The sequence below is a fragment of the Microcebus murinus genome, chromosome 10, assembly GCF_040939455.1.
Source record: "Microcebus murinus isolate Inina chromosome 10, M.murinus_Inina_mat1.0, whole genome shotgun sequence".
Classification (NCBI taxonomy): domain Eukaryota; kingdom Metazoa; phylum Chordata; class Mammalia; order Primates; family Cheirogaleidae; genus Microcebus; species Microcebus murinus.
In genome coordinates, this window is record NC_134113.1 from 89,592,157 (window position 1) to 89,610,484 (window position 18,328).

Here is an 18,328-nt window from a genome sequence, read left to right on the forward strand (position 1 = left end):
AATCTAGGTCAGTTTGATTGTAGAGCATTTAGAAACTATATACTTCAGGAGGTATGGTATGAAGGAAACTATGTCTCTGAGGAAAAAGAGTCCAAAAAGAGATCAACCCAGAAAGATGACCCCAAAAATTCATTTCACATGCTATCTCTCTACCCTGGAATGGTTGGGGTTGTTTGTTTTTAACTCCTTTGCCTTACTGAAGAAGTCCTATTCATTCTCCAACCTCCCAACTCATACTTCAGCTTCTTTGTGCAGACTTTCCTTTCTTTCCTCCTACAACAGGCAAAATTGGGTCCCTATTTTTCTCTGCTACTTTGTCCCTTGTGTATATGTCTGTTTTTACCAGTTAATTCTAATTATTAACAAATTTAGTTATAATATGGCAGACTGCTTATATTATGGGCCTTACTTATTTTTGTTTCCCTGGTACCAAGCATAGTTTCTTGGTTTATTGAATGGATAAATAGCTGCAGCAGGCCGGGCGCGGTGGCTCAAGCCTGTAATCCTAGCTCTTGGGAGGCCGAGGCGGGCGGATTGCTCGAGGTCAGGAGTTCGAAACCAGCCTGAGCAAGAGCGAGACCCCGTCTCTACTATAAACAGAAACAAATTAATTGGCCAATTAATATATATATAAAAAATTAGCCGGGCATGGTGGCGTATGCCTGTAGTCCCAGCTACTCGGGAGGCTGAGGCAGAAGGATTGCTTGAGCCCAGGAGTTTGAGGTTGCTGTGAGCTAGGCTGATGCCACAGCACTCACTCTAGCCTGGGCAACAAGCGAGACTCTGTCTCAAAAAAAAAAATAAAAAAATAGCTGCAGCAATTTGAGGTAGAGTGAGAAAAGTCATGCTGCCATCTGGGGAGATGTAGATAGAGGGATTCCTAGGCCTCCCTCATCCTCTTTCTGAGCATCAGATCCTCTGCTTCCAAGCCGTGGGGCTGGAGAAATTAGTCGACTCACCCATCTGTGTGAGGCAGCTGGGCGAAATGATGGAAGGGGGCCTGGCAAGGCTTTAGTTGTAGCAGTGAGCTTGAGTTTTCATTTGCAGGTGGAAGTTTACAAGTGTTAAGGTATGTGTATTAACTAAGGAAAAGTGCCTGTGCCACTGACTCTTATTTTATTAATATTTAGGCCACTGACATCCCCAAACAGTTTAGAACAACTTTCTGTCTGGGAAAATTGCTTATCTGTTTTATTTTTAATTTTTAAATCTTATTTTTAAAAAACCCTGGTTTTTTTTGTTTTGTTTTGTTTTGTTATAGACAGAGTCTCACTCTGTTGCCCCAGCTAGAGTGCCATGGCGTCAGCCTAGCTCACAGCAACCTCAAACTCTTGGGCTCAAGCGATCTTTCTGTTTCAGCCTCCCCAGTAGCTGGGACTACAGGCATGCGCCACCATGCCCGGCTAATTTTTTCTATATATTTTTAGTTGGCCAATTGATTTCTATTTCCAGTAGACAGAGGGTCCTCGCTCTTGCTCAGGCTGGTTTCAAACTCCTGACCTTGAGGGATCCTCCCACTTCAGCCTCCCAGAGTGTTAAGATTACAGGTGAGGGGCCAAAATCCCCGTTTTGTAAAAAAAAACTTTTGTAGGTTTTGGGCGGAACAGTCTTGTGAGAGGCTGGAGTTCTCGCGTGAGTTCTCGCGGGAACGGCATTAGGAAAGCACTGGCGCTCACCGGCGAGCTATCTGAGTGAAGGCGCCGGCGTCTCTGTGGCAAAGCGGAGTTAGTGTCCACTAATCTGGACTCTCCGAGGCTACTAGCCGCCAGCTGCACCGGCAGGGGGCCGGGTGTGGAGGGAGTAAGCTAAAAACAGGAAAAATACAATGGAAGGAAATATAATTATAAACCTTCGATGTAAGCTCAAAGAGGTTGTGAAGAAGAGCGACTAAAAGCTGCACAGTACGGTTTGCAACTAACTAGTGGAGGGCCAAACGAATTGCAGAGTCAATTGGATAAAGTGTAATGAAATGATGACCATGACTGAGAATTATGAACAAGAAAAATATGCTCTTCAGAAGAAGTTGAACTCAAGGAATGTTGGAAAGTTTGAGCGGCGAATGTGAAGCCATTAAACAACAGCAAAAGATACACCTGGAGAAATTAGAACAACAACTAAGCAGAAGCCATGGGGGACAGGAAGTGAATGAAGAAAAAAATAAGATAGAAGAACTAAAAGTGGAATTAAATGAAACTAGGCTTAGTGAAAAGCAACTGAAGCACCAAGTAAATCATCACAAGGTACTCCTCTCTTGTAAATCAGAGGAACTGCGGATAACGTCTGAGCGTGTACATTAAAGTTAGGTCTTCAGAGATATTGTCTCTTCAAATTGAGCTGACAGAATTGGAATGTATAAAGACCACCCTCAGAAAGGGAATGAAGTATCAGACAGACAAGAATAGCTAGAACTTCTGATGACTAACTTCATGTGCCAGATAGACCTGCTCAAAGAAGAAAAGAAGGGGAAAAAGAAGCAGTTTCTTGGTATAATGTCCTGGAGAAGTTCATGTAGCAAATCAAGATCTTCAGGCGCAGTTGGACCAGGCACTCCAGCAAGCCTTGGATCCCAATAGTAAAAGAAGCTCCTTTATTGCCAGAGGTGGAAGATTGAAGGGCTGCAATGGAAGATCAATTTATCAGTATGAAAGTCAAGTATCAGTCACTAAAGAAGCAAAATGTATTTAATAGAGAACAGATGCAAAGAATAAAGTTACAAATTGCCACATTTTTACAAATGAAAGGGTCTCAAACTGAATTTGAGCAGCAAGAATGGTTGCTTACCATGTTGGAGCAGAAGAATAGTGAAATAAAACATCTGGTGAAATTAGAAATCTGGAGAAATTTAAGAATTTATATGAAAATATGGAACCTAAGCCTTAGCCAGCTCTGGTGCACTAGAAGATAACACCTATTATACAGATTTCCTTCATATAATAAAACTTGATAAAGAAAATGAAAGCACTAAAGGTGAGTTGTCCAAATAGCAAATGAAGGCATTGTTTCAGGGCCAGAGTGCTCTGGATATTGAAGGAAAACTTTTTGCAACTGAAAGATGCCTCTAGTTTTCAGAAAGTGAAAATATGAAAACAGAGCTAAACTATAAGAGGTGGCTATAACCACCTCTAAGGATGGATGTGCCAACAACAGTGCTATAGGAGAAGTTTATAGATTATCACTTTAGAAAGAAGAGACACAGCCCTAATACTTTAGAAAATAAGAATTGCAGTTAGAAAAATCAATTTCTATAAACACACTACTTGTCAGTCTTTTCAACTCACAAGAATCTGCCCATGGATATGTAGCTAAAGAAGAAAAAGAAATGTGTGAGACTCATAGGAGTTCCAGCTGACTCTGAAGCCTTAAGTGAAAGAAGTGGAAACATCCCTAACTCTCCCAGGTTAGCTGCTGAATCAGAGCTTCTAACAGAAGTTGAAGGGAAAGAAACTGCAAGCAAATTGGAAAAGGAAGCTTGTAAGACATCACAACCAATCCTATGCTTCTTGTCCAAATCAACTCCAGAGACCCAGTGCCCTCAATAGTAAAGACATTTCTTTATAAGAGTATGGTACCACTTACCCAAAAGTTTAGTGTGCTGCTAAATTTAGATCATCTTTATGTGACATATACCACCTTCTAGGTTATTTATATCTATTCATTGTACCAGGACCTGGCATTTTCGTGTTCCTTTCACCAAGTGTTCAAAATTTGATTGTGATTTTAGCCTGGAGAGTTCCTTAAGTAATGACCCTTCACGGAGCTTTTGTCATAGAGAATAGACTATTAACTGAAGGAAAATGCTATAATATGAATATATTTGCTGCATTGTATATAAATGTTTGAATGATATAAACAGTTAAGTAACCTACCTTCAATTCCATATATTTAAGAAGAGAATGCTGAAGTCATTAACCATTATATTTTCCTATGTACTTTTTAAAAATGAACTTAGTTTTTCAGTATGTTGTAAAAATAGGAAACTTGGTTTAAAAATATGTTTCAGGATTTTGTCAAGGTACCGATGTGCATCTTTGTACTTATAGTCATGATTTAAATTTTATGTCTCAAGCACATGAAATAACTAATTTTGAAATTTATAATAAAACTGCAATAATTAAAAAAAACTTGTGGATTTTACCCATATAAAGGTGAAAAGATTATTGCAATTTTGTAAGTATGAGGGTCATACATTCTAAATTTTCTAGAACAGTGCTGATTTTAGATCTTACGTCCTGTTTTCAGAGTATCTTGATTTTTCATATGGAAAGTATGGTTGCTGTTTTGACCATTGGCTATTATTTGGGCAGCATACTTTAAGGTCTTTTAGTAGTCAAGCTGTTCAGTTATCTTACATTTCCCTTTGAGAGCTTAACTAGTGCTGCCTCGTAGACATAAAAAAAAGCCTGAAGATAATATGGAACTGGCATTCAGTACATTGCCCTGAGTGCCAGATTTCTGTTGAAAGATGGTTTCATTTCTTTTCTTTTCTTTCTTTTTTTTTTTGAGACAGAGTCTCACTGTGTTGCCCCGGCTAGAGTGCTGTGGCGTCAGCCTAGCTCATAGCAACCTCAAACTCCTGGGCTCAAGTGATCCTTCTGCCTCAGCCTCCCGAGTAGCTGGGACTACAGGCATACGCCACCATGCCTGGCTAATTTTTTCTGCTTTTGGTAGAGACAGGGTCTCGCTCTTGCTCATGCTGGTCTCAAACTCCGGAGCTCAAACAATTTGCCCACCTCGGCCTCCCAGAGTGTTAGGATTACAGGTGTGAGCCACCACGCCCAGCTGAAAGATAGTTTCTTGATGAAGACAATATATATTGACATTCCTCTCCCTACCATAAATTAGTGCAAAAATTCTTCAAGGAAAAAAATTGGTTGTTAAGAAGTGTTCTTTATTTAAGAACTGTTCTTTAAGCCTGGTGCAGTAGCTCATGCCTGTAATGCTAGCACTTTGGGAGGCCAAGGTGGGAGGATTGCTTGGGGCAGGGGTCCTCAAACTTTTTAAACAGGGGGCCAGTTCACTGTCCCCCGGACTGTTGGAGGGCCGGACTATAGTTTAAAAAAAACTATGAACAAATTCCTATGCACACTGCACATATCTTATTTCGAAGTGAAAAAACAAACAGGCAAAAACACCCTCATGTGGCCCACGGGCCGTAGTTTGAGGAGGCCTGGCTTGAGGCCTGGTGTTGCAGACCATCCTGAGCAACATAGCAAGACCCTATCTCTACAAAAAATAGAAAGATTAGCCAGTTGTGGTGGCGTGTGCGTGTTGTTCCAGCTACTCAGGAGGCTGAGACAGAAGGATGACTTCAGCCCAGGTGTTTGAGGTTGCAATGAGCTATGATGACACCATTTCACTCTCTAGCTTGGGCAACACAGTGAGACCCTGTCTCAAAAAAAAACCCAAAAAACAAAAACCCCAAACAGAACTTGCTTTAATCCTGCCTGTCACTTCAGAAATGTTTCTTTGTGAGCTGTAGTCACAGAGCCCACCAAGAGGAAACTTGTCCTTCCTAGAGCCTGTTTCTGTCGTGACATCTCCTTGTGTCATAGGCTTGATGGAACCTCGGCTATATGGTGGCTGTAATTTTACTTTTAGTGGGCAAAATTTTAAAAATATTTATGTTTAGCCTTATCTTTTACCTTAATAACCATCATTGGTGTGGTTCTTATGGATTCAATTGCTGTCATTTCTCTTTCTGTTTAATAGATTCAGACCAAATTAAACCTTTATATTCTGACTGTGACCAAAATCACCTCAAATTTAATCGAATGACCTACAATTATACAGTCTTTTTACCCATTAGAAAGTATCTTTTTTTCTCACTAAATAATACATATGTACCAAATAAAGTCTAAACTTTATAATATTCTTTTATATCTAAGTGTCATCAGCTTTTAAAAAGTTGCTTAGTAATGACAACAATTACATTTTGTTGGTTTTAATCATCTGACTGCCATAAGGTCCCTAGTAACCTAGTTATTTATATTCATTAGAGGATATCTTGTATGTTCTTCAGTCAATATGTTGTTTTATAAAACCATAACAAGAGAATAGCTTCAAAATAAATGTCATTGATAGGTGGCAAGCTATTAGTACATGAACTGCATCATTTTTGGGTAAAAGCAAGCTATTTTCAGATGTCATTAAATTAGGAGCTACTTCTGGCTCATGTTGCAGTGTTGACTGTTCCGTGTGTTATCATAATGCTGCTGTAATGGAAAATCTGCAATAAGTAAGGAAAGGGTCCTTCTGAGTAGTCAGCCAGCCTGTATTCAGAGACTCCTGTTAGGTATTTTCATAGCAAACATCTGTGTGTTTCCACCTGCTCAAATTTTCCTCTCTTACGTCTTCATTATTTTGGTGTTATGACATTTAGGAACTTCCCACATATTTGCCAGGAATTCCAACAGCCCTTCAGTGGGTGGTAACACCCTTACCATGAGCCAGATTTGAGATCACTTACCCTCTGTGATCCTCAGTGAGGAAAGGGAACAAGGCTATGTGTAGGAGTGGGGCTTAGTATGATTCTACCACATTTGACTAAGCGTCAAGAGAGGGTGAGGCCAGAGAAAGCCTGAGCTGGGATCAGCTGAGACAGCTCTTATAATGAAAAAGAAATGGGACCAGAACTTTTTCTGGAGAGTAGTTATGTTTTCCTGCCAACGCACAAGTCCTACTCATTGACAAATGACAACCAATTTAAGTGTCAAGTAAGATTGTTTGCCTTAGTAATCAATCTGTATGACACTGTTTTAACAGGAGGCCTCATTCTTCTTTTCCCATCCAGAACTAAGAGAAAAAAAGTGAATATGGTTTTTGCTCACAAAATGGATAACAGCAAGCCACCTTTGGTTATTCCTACACTTCTGGTGCCCCTTCAAAACCACAGCTGCACTGAAACAGCCACACCTCCACCAAGCCGTGACCTGACGGAATTCTATGAGGAGCACAGTTGGATGAGCAACCGAACAGACCTTCAGTATGGATTGAAACCTGGGGAAGTGGCCACAGCCAGCATTTTCTTTGGGACTCTGTGGTTGTTTTCTGTCTTTGGCAATTCCCTGGTTTGTTTGGTCATCCATAGGAGTAGGAGGACTCAGTCCACCACCAACTACTTTGTGGTCTCCATGGCATGTGCTGATCTTCTCATCAGCATTGCCAGCATGCCTTTCGTCCTGCTCCAGTTCACCACTGGAAGGTGGACACTTGGTAGTGTGATGTGCAAGGTTGTGCGATATTTTCAATATCTCACTCCAGGTGTCCAGATCTATGTTCTTCTCTCCATCTGCATAGATCGGTTCTACACCATTGTCTATCCTCTGAGCTTCAAGGTGTCCAGAGAAAAAGCCAAGAAGATGATCACAGCATCATGGATCTTTAATGCAGCCTTTGTGACCCCGGTGTTCTTTTTCTATGGCTCCAACTGGGACAGTCATTGTAACTATTTCCTCCCTTCTTCTTGGAAAGGAACCGTGTATACCATCATCCACTTCTTGGTGGGCTTTGTGATTCCATCTGTCCTCATAATCTTATTTTACCAAAAGGTCATAAAGTATATTTGGAGAATAGGCACTGATGGCCGAACAGTGAGGAGGACAATGAACATTGTCCCAAGGACAAAAGTGAAAACTATCAAGATGTTCCTCATTTTAAATCTATTGTTCTTACTCTCCTGGCTGCCTTTTCATGTAGCTCAGCTGTGGCACCCCCATGAACAAGAATATAAGAAAAGTTCCCTTGTTTTCACAGCTATCACATGGATATCCTTTAGTTCTTCAGCTTCTAAACCTACTCTGTATTCAATTTATAATGCCAATTTTAGGAGAGGGATGAAAGAGACTTTTTGCATGTCTTCAATGAAATGTTACCGAAGCAATGCCTATACTATCACAACCAGTTCAAGGATGGCCAAAAAAAACTATGTTGGCATTTCAGAAATCCCTCCCATGGCCAAAACTATAACCAAAGACTCAATCTATGATTCGTTTGACAGAGAAGCCAAGGAAAAAAAGCTTGCTTGGCCCATTAACTCAAATCCACCAAATACTTTTGTCTAATTTCTCAGAATTCTTTCAATTGTTATGTGCCAGAGATTAAAAGCTTTACCTATAAAAACAGAAGCTATTTACATATTTTTTTCACTCAACTTTCTGAGGGAAATATTTTATTTTGTAAAATGCATTCATTTATTGATTATAGTATTTGTGGATTTTATTCTAGTTTTTGATTCTAGTTTTGTTAGCATTTTAGGAAAATCATTCACTTTGAACTATCTATACTCAACAGTTTTGTTTAGTATCTTGGTTACATGCATTAAAAAGAAAATGCTTTCCTACTTTTTATTTACCATTGGGTCTAAAAAGCATAAACCATACACACAGTCTTTGATTAATGATTCAACCTAGTTTTGTTTCCTTTTTCTCCTCACTACTGAATTTTTATAACTATGGGCTTTTGTTCCAGATGAAATTCCTGTGTTACCCATTTGAGAGACTGGTATTTGCTCCACTAAGCAACATTTAGGAAGGATTAATATTGTATATTTTCCCCATTACCTTCTTCCAAGTAACCACTGGCCAGATCTATTGTGGAAAGCACTCCATATATTGGAACTTTCTGAGAAGTCGTCTGTGATTGGATTTTAATCAGGATTCCTAGGGAAAGAAAGCTTACAGAATTGCCTAAGTTTTTCTCTCATTTTCATCCTTCCTTAATCTAAGCAGCTGATGAGGCCTTGAACATTTTGAAGTCAACAAGACGTTTTGCTTACATCTGTGTCCCATTTAGGCCATGTCTAGGTTGTTTACCTCCCTTTTTTGGGTTATATACAAGTAAATAAGCAGGTGTCCTTGCTAAGTATGCCTAGAAAATGCAAGCAGGAGAAATGGCAGACGGCACTTCTCTGTGCTCTGCAATTGAGGCAGAGACCTTAAGCTGCCCAGCCCCACCCCTGTATACCAGGACAGCAAAAGCAAGGACTACCTTCTTCGTGCTCCTAGAAACTCAGACATGGGGCCATTCCTCCAGCCTGCTTCCTCCCCCTCATCTCCCCAGGCTATACAGCACCGCACCCTGGCCAAGCTCAAACTCTTCTTTGCCTATGATAACTAGGGATATTTTTCTCTGGTTTTCAGGTCTCTTATTATTTCAAATCTAGGACCAGCTAGCACACTTAAAAAATATTTTTATTTAAACAATCAAGGGCTTACAGACAAGACTGGTGTGCATTTTTATGCCCTAGTTAACAAGAGCTGCAAATAGTAACTCCAGTTGTTCAGCAATTTTACACACATTATCTTATTTTATCCTCTCAACAATTCTGTAATATATTTATTATTACCTCTGTTTTATAGATGAGGAAACTAGAACTCTAAAGTTATGTGACTTACTCAAGTTTGAATGTGACAGAGCTGGTATTGAAACTCAGGTCTTCTAACGGCAAGTCTGTTGCTCTTTCATTGACATTTCGATGTCTCCCTTAGAGAACACGAGTGGCCAGACCCATCCAGGCCTCAGTGGGCCTCCTAACCACTGCTTTGGTGGAAGTCTAAGGTCTAAGAGAATCTGGCCACTCTGAAAGAGTCTAGATGAAATTTAATGAGCTGGCCCTCACCTTTTCCTTGGCTGTGGGAAGATTCTTGGACTTGGGGTGTTGAAAGTTTGAGATATAGAAGGAAGCCTGTACCCTTCCACCTCATAGACACAGCGCAACAACACAAGATTGGGTTTGATATTTGGAGCAAAGAACAACAACAAAACAGTTAATCTATAAATATTTACCGAGTTGGTGTTTTTAAGTTGAGACGCTTCCTTTAATCAACAAATCCCAAAGATAAAGAGAGTATCTCATATTTTCTCTTCTCTCTTTTTCTCCATCTCCTCACATTCTTACTTATCCCATCAGCAAATGGCTCTGTAAAACAACAGAGTGAGTGAGATAATTCTCCTAATTGGCCCTTGAGTTTTATGGTTTAGACTTTTAAAAAAATACAAAAAGCACCTATAGTAGTTTTATTTTTGTGTTTCTAAGTGGAACATTAATTTTTAGAGTCAGATTGTAAAAAGTTAAATTAGTTTCAGTTTTATTTTTATATATTTTTAGCTCTCAGTTTAAACTAAAAAAGTTACACTAGGTGATTTTTTTTTAAGACTAGTCAAGTGCAGTAGTGAGAAGGAGGCAGAGAAGAACAAGGAGTTCCATCTGTAGCTGACTGGACAATCAATAGAGATCACTCTCTACCTTTGCATTAGCCAACAGTAGGTGATTTCTAAGCTCCATTCTGTCTTTAATTTTCTGTGAGTTTACTCCAGGTGGAAATTCAGTGACACAACCTCATATAAGCTCTTGTTGTAGAAAGTCTCTTTTTTATTACTCCAAATAATAACAAATTAAAAGTGTTAATCAAATCACAATCAAGAGAGCCCCAGAGTCTCATGTCCTGTGTTAATTCAGCTACGTTCTCTCAGGGTGTTGGTAATTCACTGTATTTTTGTTTAGTTTAGTTTAATATTTAGGATTCCTGGTGTCTCACTGGATCCTGAAGTTGGAAGAAACCAGATATAATGCACCGATCGATGAAGATTTACTTAAGTCCCAGCAACGCAAGAACAGCATTTGTCACACCTCAAATTTACTTGGCAAGAACCAGCATTAAGCCACAGTGAAACAGGCTATTGGAGAGAATAAGAAATCTACTCCACCCTCCTTGCCAGGCACACAGCGAGGTGTATCCAGGATCCAGATTCATGTAACCTCCAAACAGGAGTTCACGGAAGGTGACAGTGGGGAGCAGGATTCAGAGTAGAGGCAATTCTGCCTGGCTCCAGGTTTCTATAAACTGTCAGGGGAAGGGACAGGGATGCATCCTTTGAGGTAGGATTTGAATTTCTCCCTTTCTTCTAATCTTCGGTGAAAGCATTAGTCCCCCCAGCCTGCTGCTGAGTCAGTAAGCACATCCTGCCCAGATCTGCTTCTGTGTTAGCCTTCCATCACGGGTTTATCCCAGATGCTGGCTGCTGAATCCCTGGGCCAGACTTCTCGCTCAGGAAAGACAATTTCATCCAGGTCCACCTCCACCAAGCATGTGGGGAGCAGATAAGGTTGCCAGATAAGGTTGGCGATTTTCTCTCCTGGTGGGCACAGTGGGCACATTACCCCCCTCCCCCATCTTTGCTGCCACTTGCTTAGACTCACTTTGAAGCAATATAACCAAGTTAAGTTGGAGCTACTTGACCAGGATCTGCTTCAGGGTTATGCTTCTATGTAAGAACCATATAAAAGAAGCAAAGAATTAGAGATTTTTAGAGCAGAAGGGATGTAGGGAGACTTAGCACAAGCCCATCACTGATTAGAAGAGGAAATTAAGACCAAGAGAGGTGAAATTGGGGATACACTAAAATGTCTTCTAGCAGCCAGTTCAATATATATATATTTTTTGAGACAGAGTCTCACTCTGTTGCCCAGGCTAGAGTGCCATGGTGTCAGCCTAGCTCACAGCAATCTCAAACTCCTGGGCTCAGGCGATCCTCCTACCTCAGCCTCCCAAATACCTGGGACTACAGGCATGCACCACCATGCCCCATTAATTTTTTTCTATATATTTTTAGTTGTCCAGATAATTTCTTCCTTTCTTTTTTTTTTTTTAGTAGAGATGGGGTCTCGCTCTTGCTCAGGCTGGTTTTGAACTCCTGACCTCAAGCAATCCACCCGCCTCAGCCTCCCAGAGTGCTAGGATTACAGGGCGAGCCACTGCACCCAGCCCCAGCCAGTTCAATATTCTTTCAACTTTGCCATTCTGCTTGCTGTGGCATGATTCATTTATTGGGTTAAAAAAATCCTCACTGTGTGTAACGGAATATGAAATAAATACACTGTTCACTTAACCTGCAAATTCATCTGCAAAGGCAACAACCTTAGAGTGCCATAATTAGAAAACAGTGGAGACAAACTGACTTTCTCTAACAGTTCTGCAGAATGACCACTTGGTGGCACTGTCTGGTGGTAGAGCCCACCACCTCTTCGCCATGCCTGTCACATTGGCAAATGCAGGGAAGTCCTTGTCTCATAGCAACAAGACAGGGAAAATTGCTGAACGCCCAGAAGCAGCTGTAGATTAACTAATCAATCAGTGTGTTCAAAACACAAAGCATCTAAACATTAGAGGAAATTCCAAAATAATTAATACCCTTTTCAGACGTGCAATCACTAGTCAAAATATTGTTTTAACCCCATTTTATAAATGTGATCATTCTCAAAAAACCCTATCAGACCACCAAACTGGCAGCAGTGCCACCCGCACTTCCCCGGGCCCCTCTCTCTCTTTTCTGCTCCTTTCATCACTGACTCAGAGAATTCATGGACTTTTTCATAGTGTAATCGAGAGCTTCCCTACAAGTAAATGTTTATATACTGCTCTTAAGTAGGCAGTTAAGTTTATTTTAGGTTGAATTCATTTTAGGTCCATCTCATTTCTCTCGAACCCTCTTTAATTTTTTTGAAGCCCTATAACCTGGGCCATTCTGAACTTTTTGCACAGCTGAACACCACTTCAAGAGCTCGATATATTCTTTCTTAGAAGCCTCTTTAAAAATATTGCTTTGGCCGAATGTGGTGGCACATGCATGTAGTCCCAGCTACTCAAGGAGGCTGAGGCAGGAACATCCGTTGAGCCTGGAAGTTCAAGGCCAGCCTGGGCAACATAGTGAAACCCTGTTTCTAAAAAGAAAACAAAAAACAACAACAAAAAAAGGTATTGCTGTATTGACTCTTCATCAACCCTAATTTGGTTATACAAGTAGGGTTATACAACTTGAATTCATCTATAATTTGAAAACTATGTGATTTTAGTTCTGCAGAATGAACGCCATCAAACGGTGGCCTCTGCAGCGAGTAGTGCATGTGTGTGTGGTTTCAGGGTTATGATGCGGGTCTGGAGGTTTGAGAACATAATCTGGTTTCCAGCAGGCAAGACAGTCAATAAGGCAGTTCCAGCTGTTTGCCCACAACAGCTAGATATGAGATTAAAACTCCTTTAGGGGAATTTTGAATGAATCCCCTCTATTCTGCTTCCCTGCTGTACCTTCCAAAGAACAGTCTCTCTCTCTCTTTTTTTTTTTTTTCTCCTGAGACAGAGTCTCACTCTATTGCCTGGGCTAGAGTGCCGTGGTGTTACCCTAGCTCACAGCAACCTCCAACTCCTAGGCTCAAGTGATCCTCCTGCCTCAGCCTCCTTCGTAGCTGGGACTACAGGCATGCGCCACCACGCCTGGCTGATTTTTTTTTTTCTATATTTAGTTGCCTAGCTAATTTTCTCAATTTTTAGTAGAGATGGGGTCTCGCTTTTGGTCAGGCTGGTCCTGAACTTCCTGAGCTCAAAGCAATCCTCCTGCCTCAGCCTCCCAGAGTGTTAGGACTATAGGCATGAGCCACCGTGCCTGGCCCAAAGAACAGTCTCTTTAAAAAGACTACTGTATATTCTGCTAGTAGGACCCTGAATGTGCTCGTTCAGGAAGGACAATTAGACCATAGCAATACCTGGACAGCAAAAAACGTAGGAGATATGAAGAGTTGCATGGTGGGGAGGATAGCAGCATGATAATTGAAAAGAATGGATGGATACCCGGTTTATCAGTCATGAGTCAGTTAACTTCTGGGCTACCCGATTCTCTGGAGAGATGCGCTGCACTTTAATGAACCTTTAAAAATTAGAAAAAAATTATATATAAAGCTCCAGTGATATATCCAGCCAGCACAGTTTTCCTTAGTCACACAATAGGATGGTGGTTATTTTGCAGGGCTCTGGAGTCAAAATTTTCTGGTCTGAGTCCAGGTTCCGCTTATCAGCTATTGAAGCCAACAAATTATTCTTACTCTCCAGCTTCTCCATTTTTAAAATGAGGAAAATAACAGTGTCCACCTATTTTAGGGTTTTCCAGAAACAACCACTAGGAAACATAAAGAGATAATATATAGACAGGAATTTACTTTAAGGAATAGGCTCATGCGAATATGGGGGTTGGCAAGCTTGAAATCTGTAGGGCAGGCCAGCAGGCATGATTTGGTGCTGCACTTGGTGGAATTTCTTCTCCAGGAAACCTGAGTTTTTCTCTTATGGCCTTCAACTAATTGGACACATTATCAAGGCTAATCTCCTTAAAGTCAAATGATTACAGATGTTAACCTCATGTACAAAATACCTTCATGGCAACACCTAGATTAGCATTTAAGTAATTGGGTACTACAGCCTAGCCAAGTTGACACTTAAGACCACATCATCACACCATCTTATAGGATTGTTGTAGTAATAAAATGAGCCAAATCTATGTTAATTAAGTACATTGCCAGACATATGGTAAGCCCTCAATAAAGGGAAATTATCATTATTTTCTTTTAGTCTTTGTAGCCCAGTGAATTTTTGCATTTTGGGGGTTGCTTAGCACCATATTGACATGTGCTAACTCTAGTAGAAATAGTTCTTTTGACAGATATCGCTGTATATTTTTACTGTGAACAACTTGGTGTTTTGAAGTATGTACACATTATGGAATGGTTAACTCTAGCTAATTGACAAATGCATTACCTCACATAGTTACCCTTTTGGGGTGAGAGCAGGTTTTACATTTTTCAATAATACAATATATCATCTTTAACTATAGTCATCTATGTATCCTTTGACCACCATCTCCTGATTCCTTCTCTCTGCTAAACACCCCATCCTCTGGTAACCACCATTCTACTCTCTACTTCTATGAAATCAACTTTTTTTAGATTCAGCAGTCAATGAGTGAGATCATTGATATTTGTTTTGCTGTGCCTAGCTTATTTCACTTAACAGAATGTCTTCCAGGTTCATCCATGTTGTTGCAAATGGCAGGATTTCATTCTTTTTTATGGCTGAATAGTATTCCATTGTATATTTATATGCCACAGTTTCTTTATCCATTCATGACCAGTGATAGACACTTAGAATGATTACATATCTTGGCTATTGTGAATAGTGCTGCAATAAACAGTGGAGTGAAGAAAGCTCTTCAACATACTGATTTCCTTTCCTTTGGTAATATACCCAGTAGTAGAATTTCTGGATCATATGATAGTTCTATTTTTAATTTTTTGAGGAACTTTCATGCTATTTTCCATGATGGCTATACTAATTTACTTTCCCACAACAAAGGGTTCCCCCTTTCTCCCCATCCCCACCAACACTTATCTTCTTTCTTTTTGATAATAGTCATTGGAACTAAGGCGAGGTGATATCTCATTGTGGTTTTGATTTGCATTTCCCAAATGATTAGTGATGTTGAGCATTTTTTCATCAACATGTTGGCCATTTGTATGTCTCTCTTTGAAAAATGTCTACTCAAGTCTTTTGATCAGATTATTTGTTTTTATGCTACTGAGTTATTTGGGTTTCTTATATATTTTGTATGTTAACTCTGTGTGAGAAGTATAATTTGCAAATATTATCTTCCATTCTGTAGATTGTCTCTTTACTTCGTTGATTGTTTCCTTTGCTGTGTAGAAACTTTTTAGTTTGATGTAATCCCAACTATTTTTGCTTTTGTTGCCTGTGCTTTTTGAGGTCTTATCCAAAAAGTCCTTGCCCAGACAAATGTCATGAATCATTTCCCCTATGTTTTCTTCTAGTAATTTCATAGTTTTTGGTCTTACATGTAGGCCTTTAATCTATTTAGAGTTGATTTTTGTATATGACAAGAGTTAGGGGGTCTAGTTTCATTCTTCTGCATATGGATATCCAGTTTCCCCAGCCCCATTTGTTGAAGACTGTCCTTTTCCCAGTGTATGTTCTTGGCAACTTTGGTTGAAAATCAAATGGGTGTAAATGGGTGGATTTATTTCTGAGTGAAGCAGGTTTTTAATATCATCCTCAAATTATAGCATTGCTTTCCTTCCTTAACTTCTTTTTTAGTTCTGCTAAGATTCTGAAGACTGAAGTTGGAATGAAGAAAAATTGGAAGCAGGAACTTAAATGGAAGGGAGGCAGGTGGTAGAGCTACTTATATTCACCACTTACCCCAAAGGAATTTTTCTTTTCTCCCTTGAAATTTCTTTTTTTTTTTATTTTTCTAATTTTCTTTCTTTCTTTTTTTTTTTTCTTTTTTTGTTTTTGAACAAGTACAGGCAGAAATCTTGAAATTTCTTAAGACAGAATGGTCTAAAATCAGGGTACATGAAATACTTGAGAGTGTAGACTTTTGTCAGCACTCTTCTGTTGGAATTTTCACTTATACAATAGGTAGTACCGATGGGGAAAAATCCATTTTAACTGATAATTCAACTATTCATTGTAGTAGAATATGAAAAACCAGTGAAATGTGACTTAATTCACTCTTGGCCATACTTAAATGTAGGCTAACATAGTAGTTAAAAACTTGTAACAGTTGTATATATTCAGTTAAACCATAAGTGAATTATGCTGTAACTAAAAAGCTAAGTGAGATCAAGTGAAACTGAAGTCAAGGTGTTGAAAACAGCTATTTGGTAATTGGAGTGGAAGGGGAAAGAAACACAGTGAGAAAGCCAAAGGCTTAAATTTATGAACACAAATATTGTAAGGAACTTTTCAGTTTATTTTGATTTAAAATTTGATACTTAAGTCACCATAGTGTCTGCAGAAGAAAAAAAATGTTAAAATTAAAGAAAATTTGAAACTAGCAGAATGGTTTATATTTTTAAAAGAAAAGTATGAGCATACTGTTCGGGGGACAAAGGAGAAAATAATACTTATATTTAAGAAGATTATTAGCTTTGTGCTCTAAAGAAATATTCAATTAAAAAAGGCCACACATTAAAATTCAGTTGAACTTACCAGACTAGTTAGAGCCCTGTGATAGCACCTGTTTCAGTTTTTTTGGTTTATATAAGCTGTTACAGCTTATGGGTGAAAGAGAGGCCACGGATGGAAGGCATCCATCACCAAGCCTCAGGATACTGATAATGATCTTAGTGGCCTCACCTGTCCCAGAGTTGATCTGCTATACCAGGGTTGACTCTCCTGTCCTTAGTTATCCTGATAGGAGACTCAAGTATTTTAACCAAAGGACCAATGCATTGATTTACAAGGGGGTATATTCCTTTCCAATGATCAGAATGCTTAGATGGCTTATTCAGGGCACATACCAGTTTTGGGATAATTGGGAACCTGGAAGTATAATCTGGAAGTTTCTTGGTAAATATGGAATCTGAAGAAAAGGTAAGTCGTTATTGTTTTTGTTCTTGTCAGTTTGGAAAGTATTTTAAACCAATTTATATTTTAAATTGAATATGAAATATACATTTAAGGAAAAAATAAAACAACTGTTAGTTATCTATTGTTGCATAACAAATTATCCCAAAACGTGGCAGCTTAAAACAACACACATTTGTTATCTCATAGTTTCAGCAGGTCAGGAATCTGGACGAAACTTAACTGCATCCTCTAATTCACAAGGCTGCAATCAAGGCATCTTCCAGGGTAGGGCCTCATTTGAAGGCTCAACTGAGGTAGGATCTGCTTTCAATCTCACATGGTTGTTATCAGAATCCAAATCATCAAGAGCTGTTGGGCTGAGGGTCTCCATTCCTTGCCGGTTATTGGCTGGAGGCCACCCTCAGTGGCTTGCACAGGGGCCTCTCCAGCATGGCAGCTTGCTTCATAAAGCCATCAAAGAGAGAGTTTACTAGAAGACAGAAGTCACCACCTTATGTAACCTAATCACAGAAGTGACACCCTATCACCTTTCCTATTGGTCAGAAGCAAGTTACATCTCTTGCCATACTTAAGAGGGTGCGGGAACTACACAAGGGTGTGAATACCAGGAGGCCAGGATCACCCGGGCCACATAGAAGATGTCTGTCTTCACAACAAAATGACAGGTGGTAAAAGGCTGATCTCTCTTACCCTAAACTACTTGTCTCCCAGTACCCCTTTCCAGAGGTAAAGGGTATTTCATTTTTAAAAGACATAAATCCAGAAATAGTCTATGCACATAAAAGCAAGTATGTGAATATATATATATATATATATACCACATCCCTTAAAAATACAATTAAGAACATAATGCAGGCCGGGCGTAGTGGCTCACGCCTGTAATCCTAGCACTCTGGGAGGCCGAGGAGGGCAGATCCATCAAGCTCAGGAGTTCGAAACCAGCCTGAGCAAGAGCGAGACCCCGTCTCCATTAAAAATAGGAAGAAATTAATTGACCATCTAAAAATATATAGAAAAAAATGAGCCGGGCATGGTGGTGGATGCCTGTAGTCCCAGCTACTTGGGAGGATGAGGCAGGAGAATTGCTTGAGCCTAGGAGTTTGAGGTTGCTGTGA

General features: G+C 39.7%; 1 protein-coding gene and 1 pseudogene across 2 annotated transcripts in view; both read left to right on the plus strand.

Annotated features, from left to right (window-relative positions):
* GPR19 (G protein-coupled receptor 19) overlaps window positions 1-14,724 on the plus strand; it is a 45,218-nt gene extending 30,494 nt beyond the window's left edge. For both annotated transcript variants that reach the window (XM_076007649.1, XM_076007650.1), the window contains one exon: window positions 6,791-14,724. In XM_076007649.1, coding sequence (XP_075863764.1) covers window positions 6,813-8,060 — 1,248 coding nt within the window. In that variant the 5' untranslated portion in view covers window positions 6,791-6,812 and the 3' untranslated portion in view covers window positions 8,061-14,724. The remainder of the gene's footprint in view (window positions 1-6,790) is intronic.
* LOC105876700 (protein Spindly pseudogene) lies at window positions 1,271-6,784 on the plus strand (annotated as a pseudogene).
* Window positions 14,725-18,328: the final 3,604 nt, after the last annotated feature.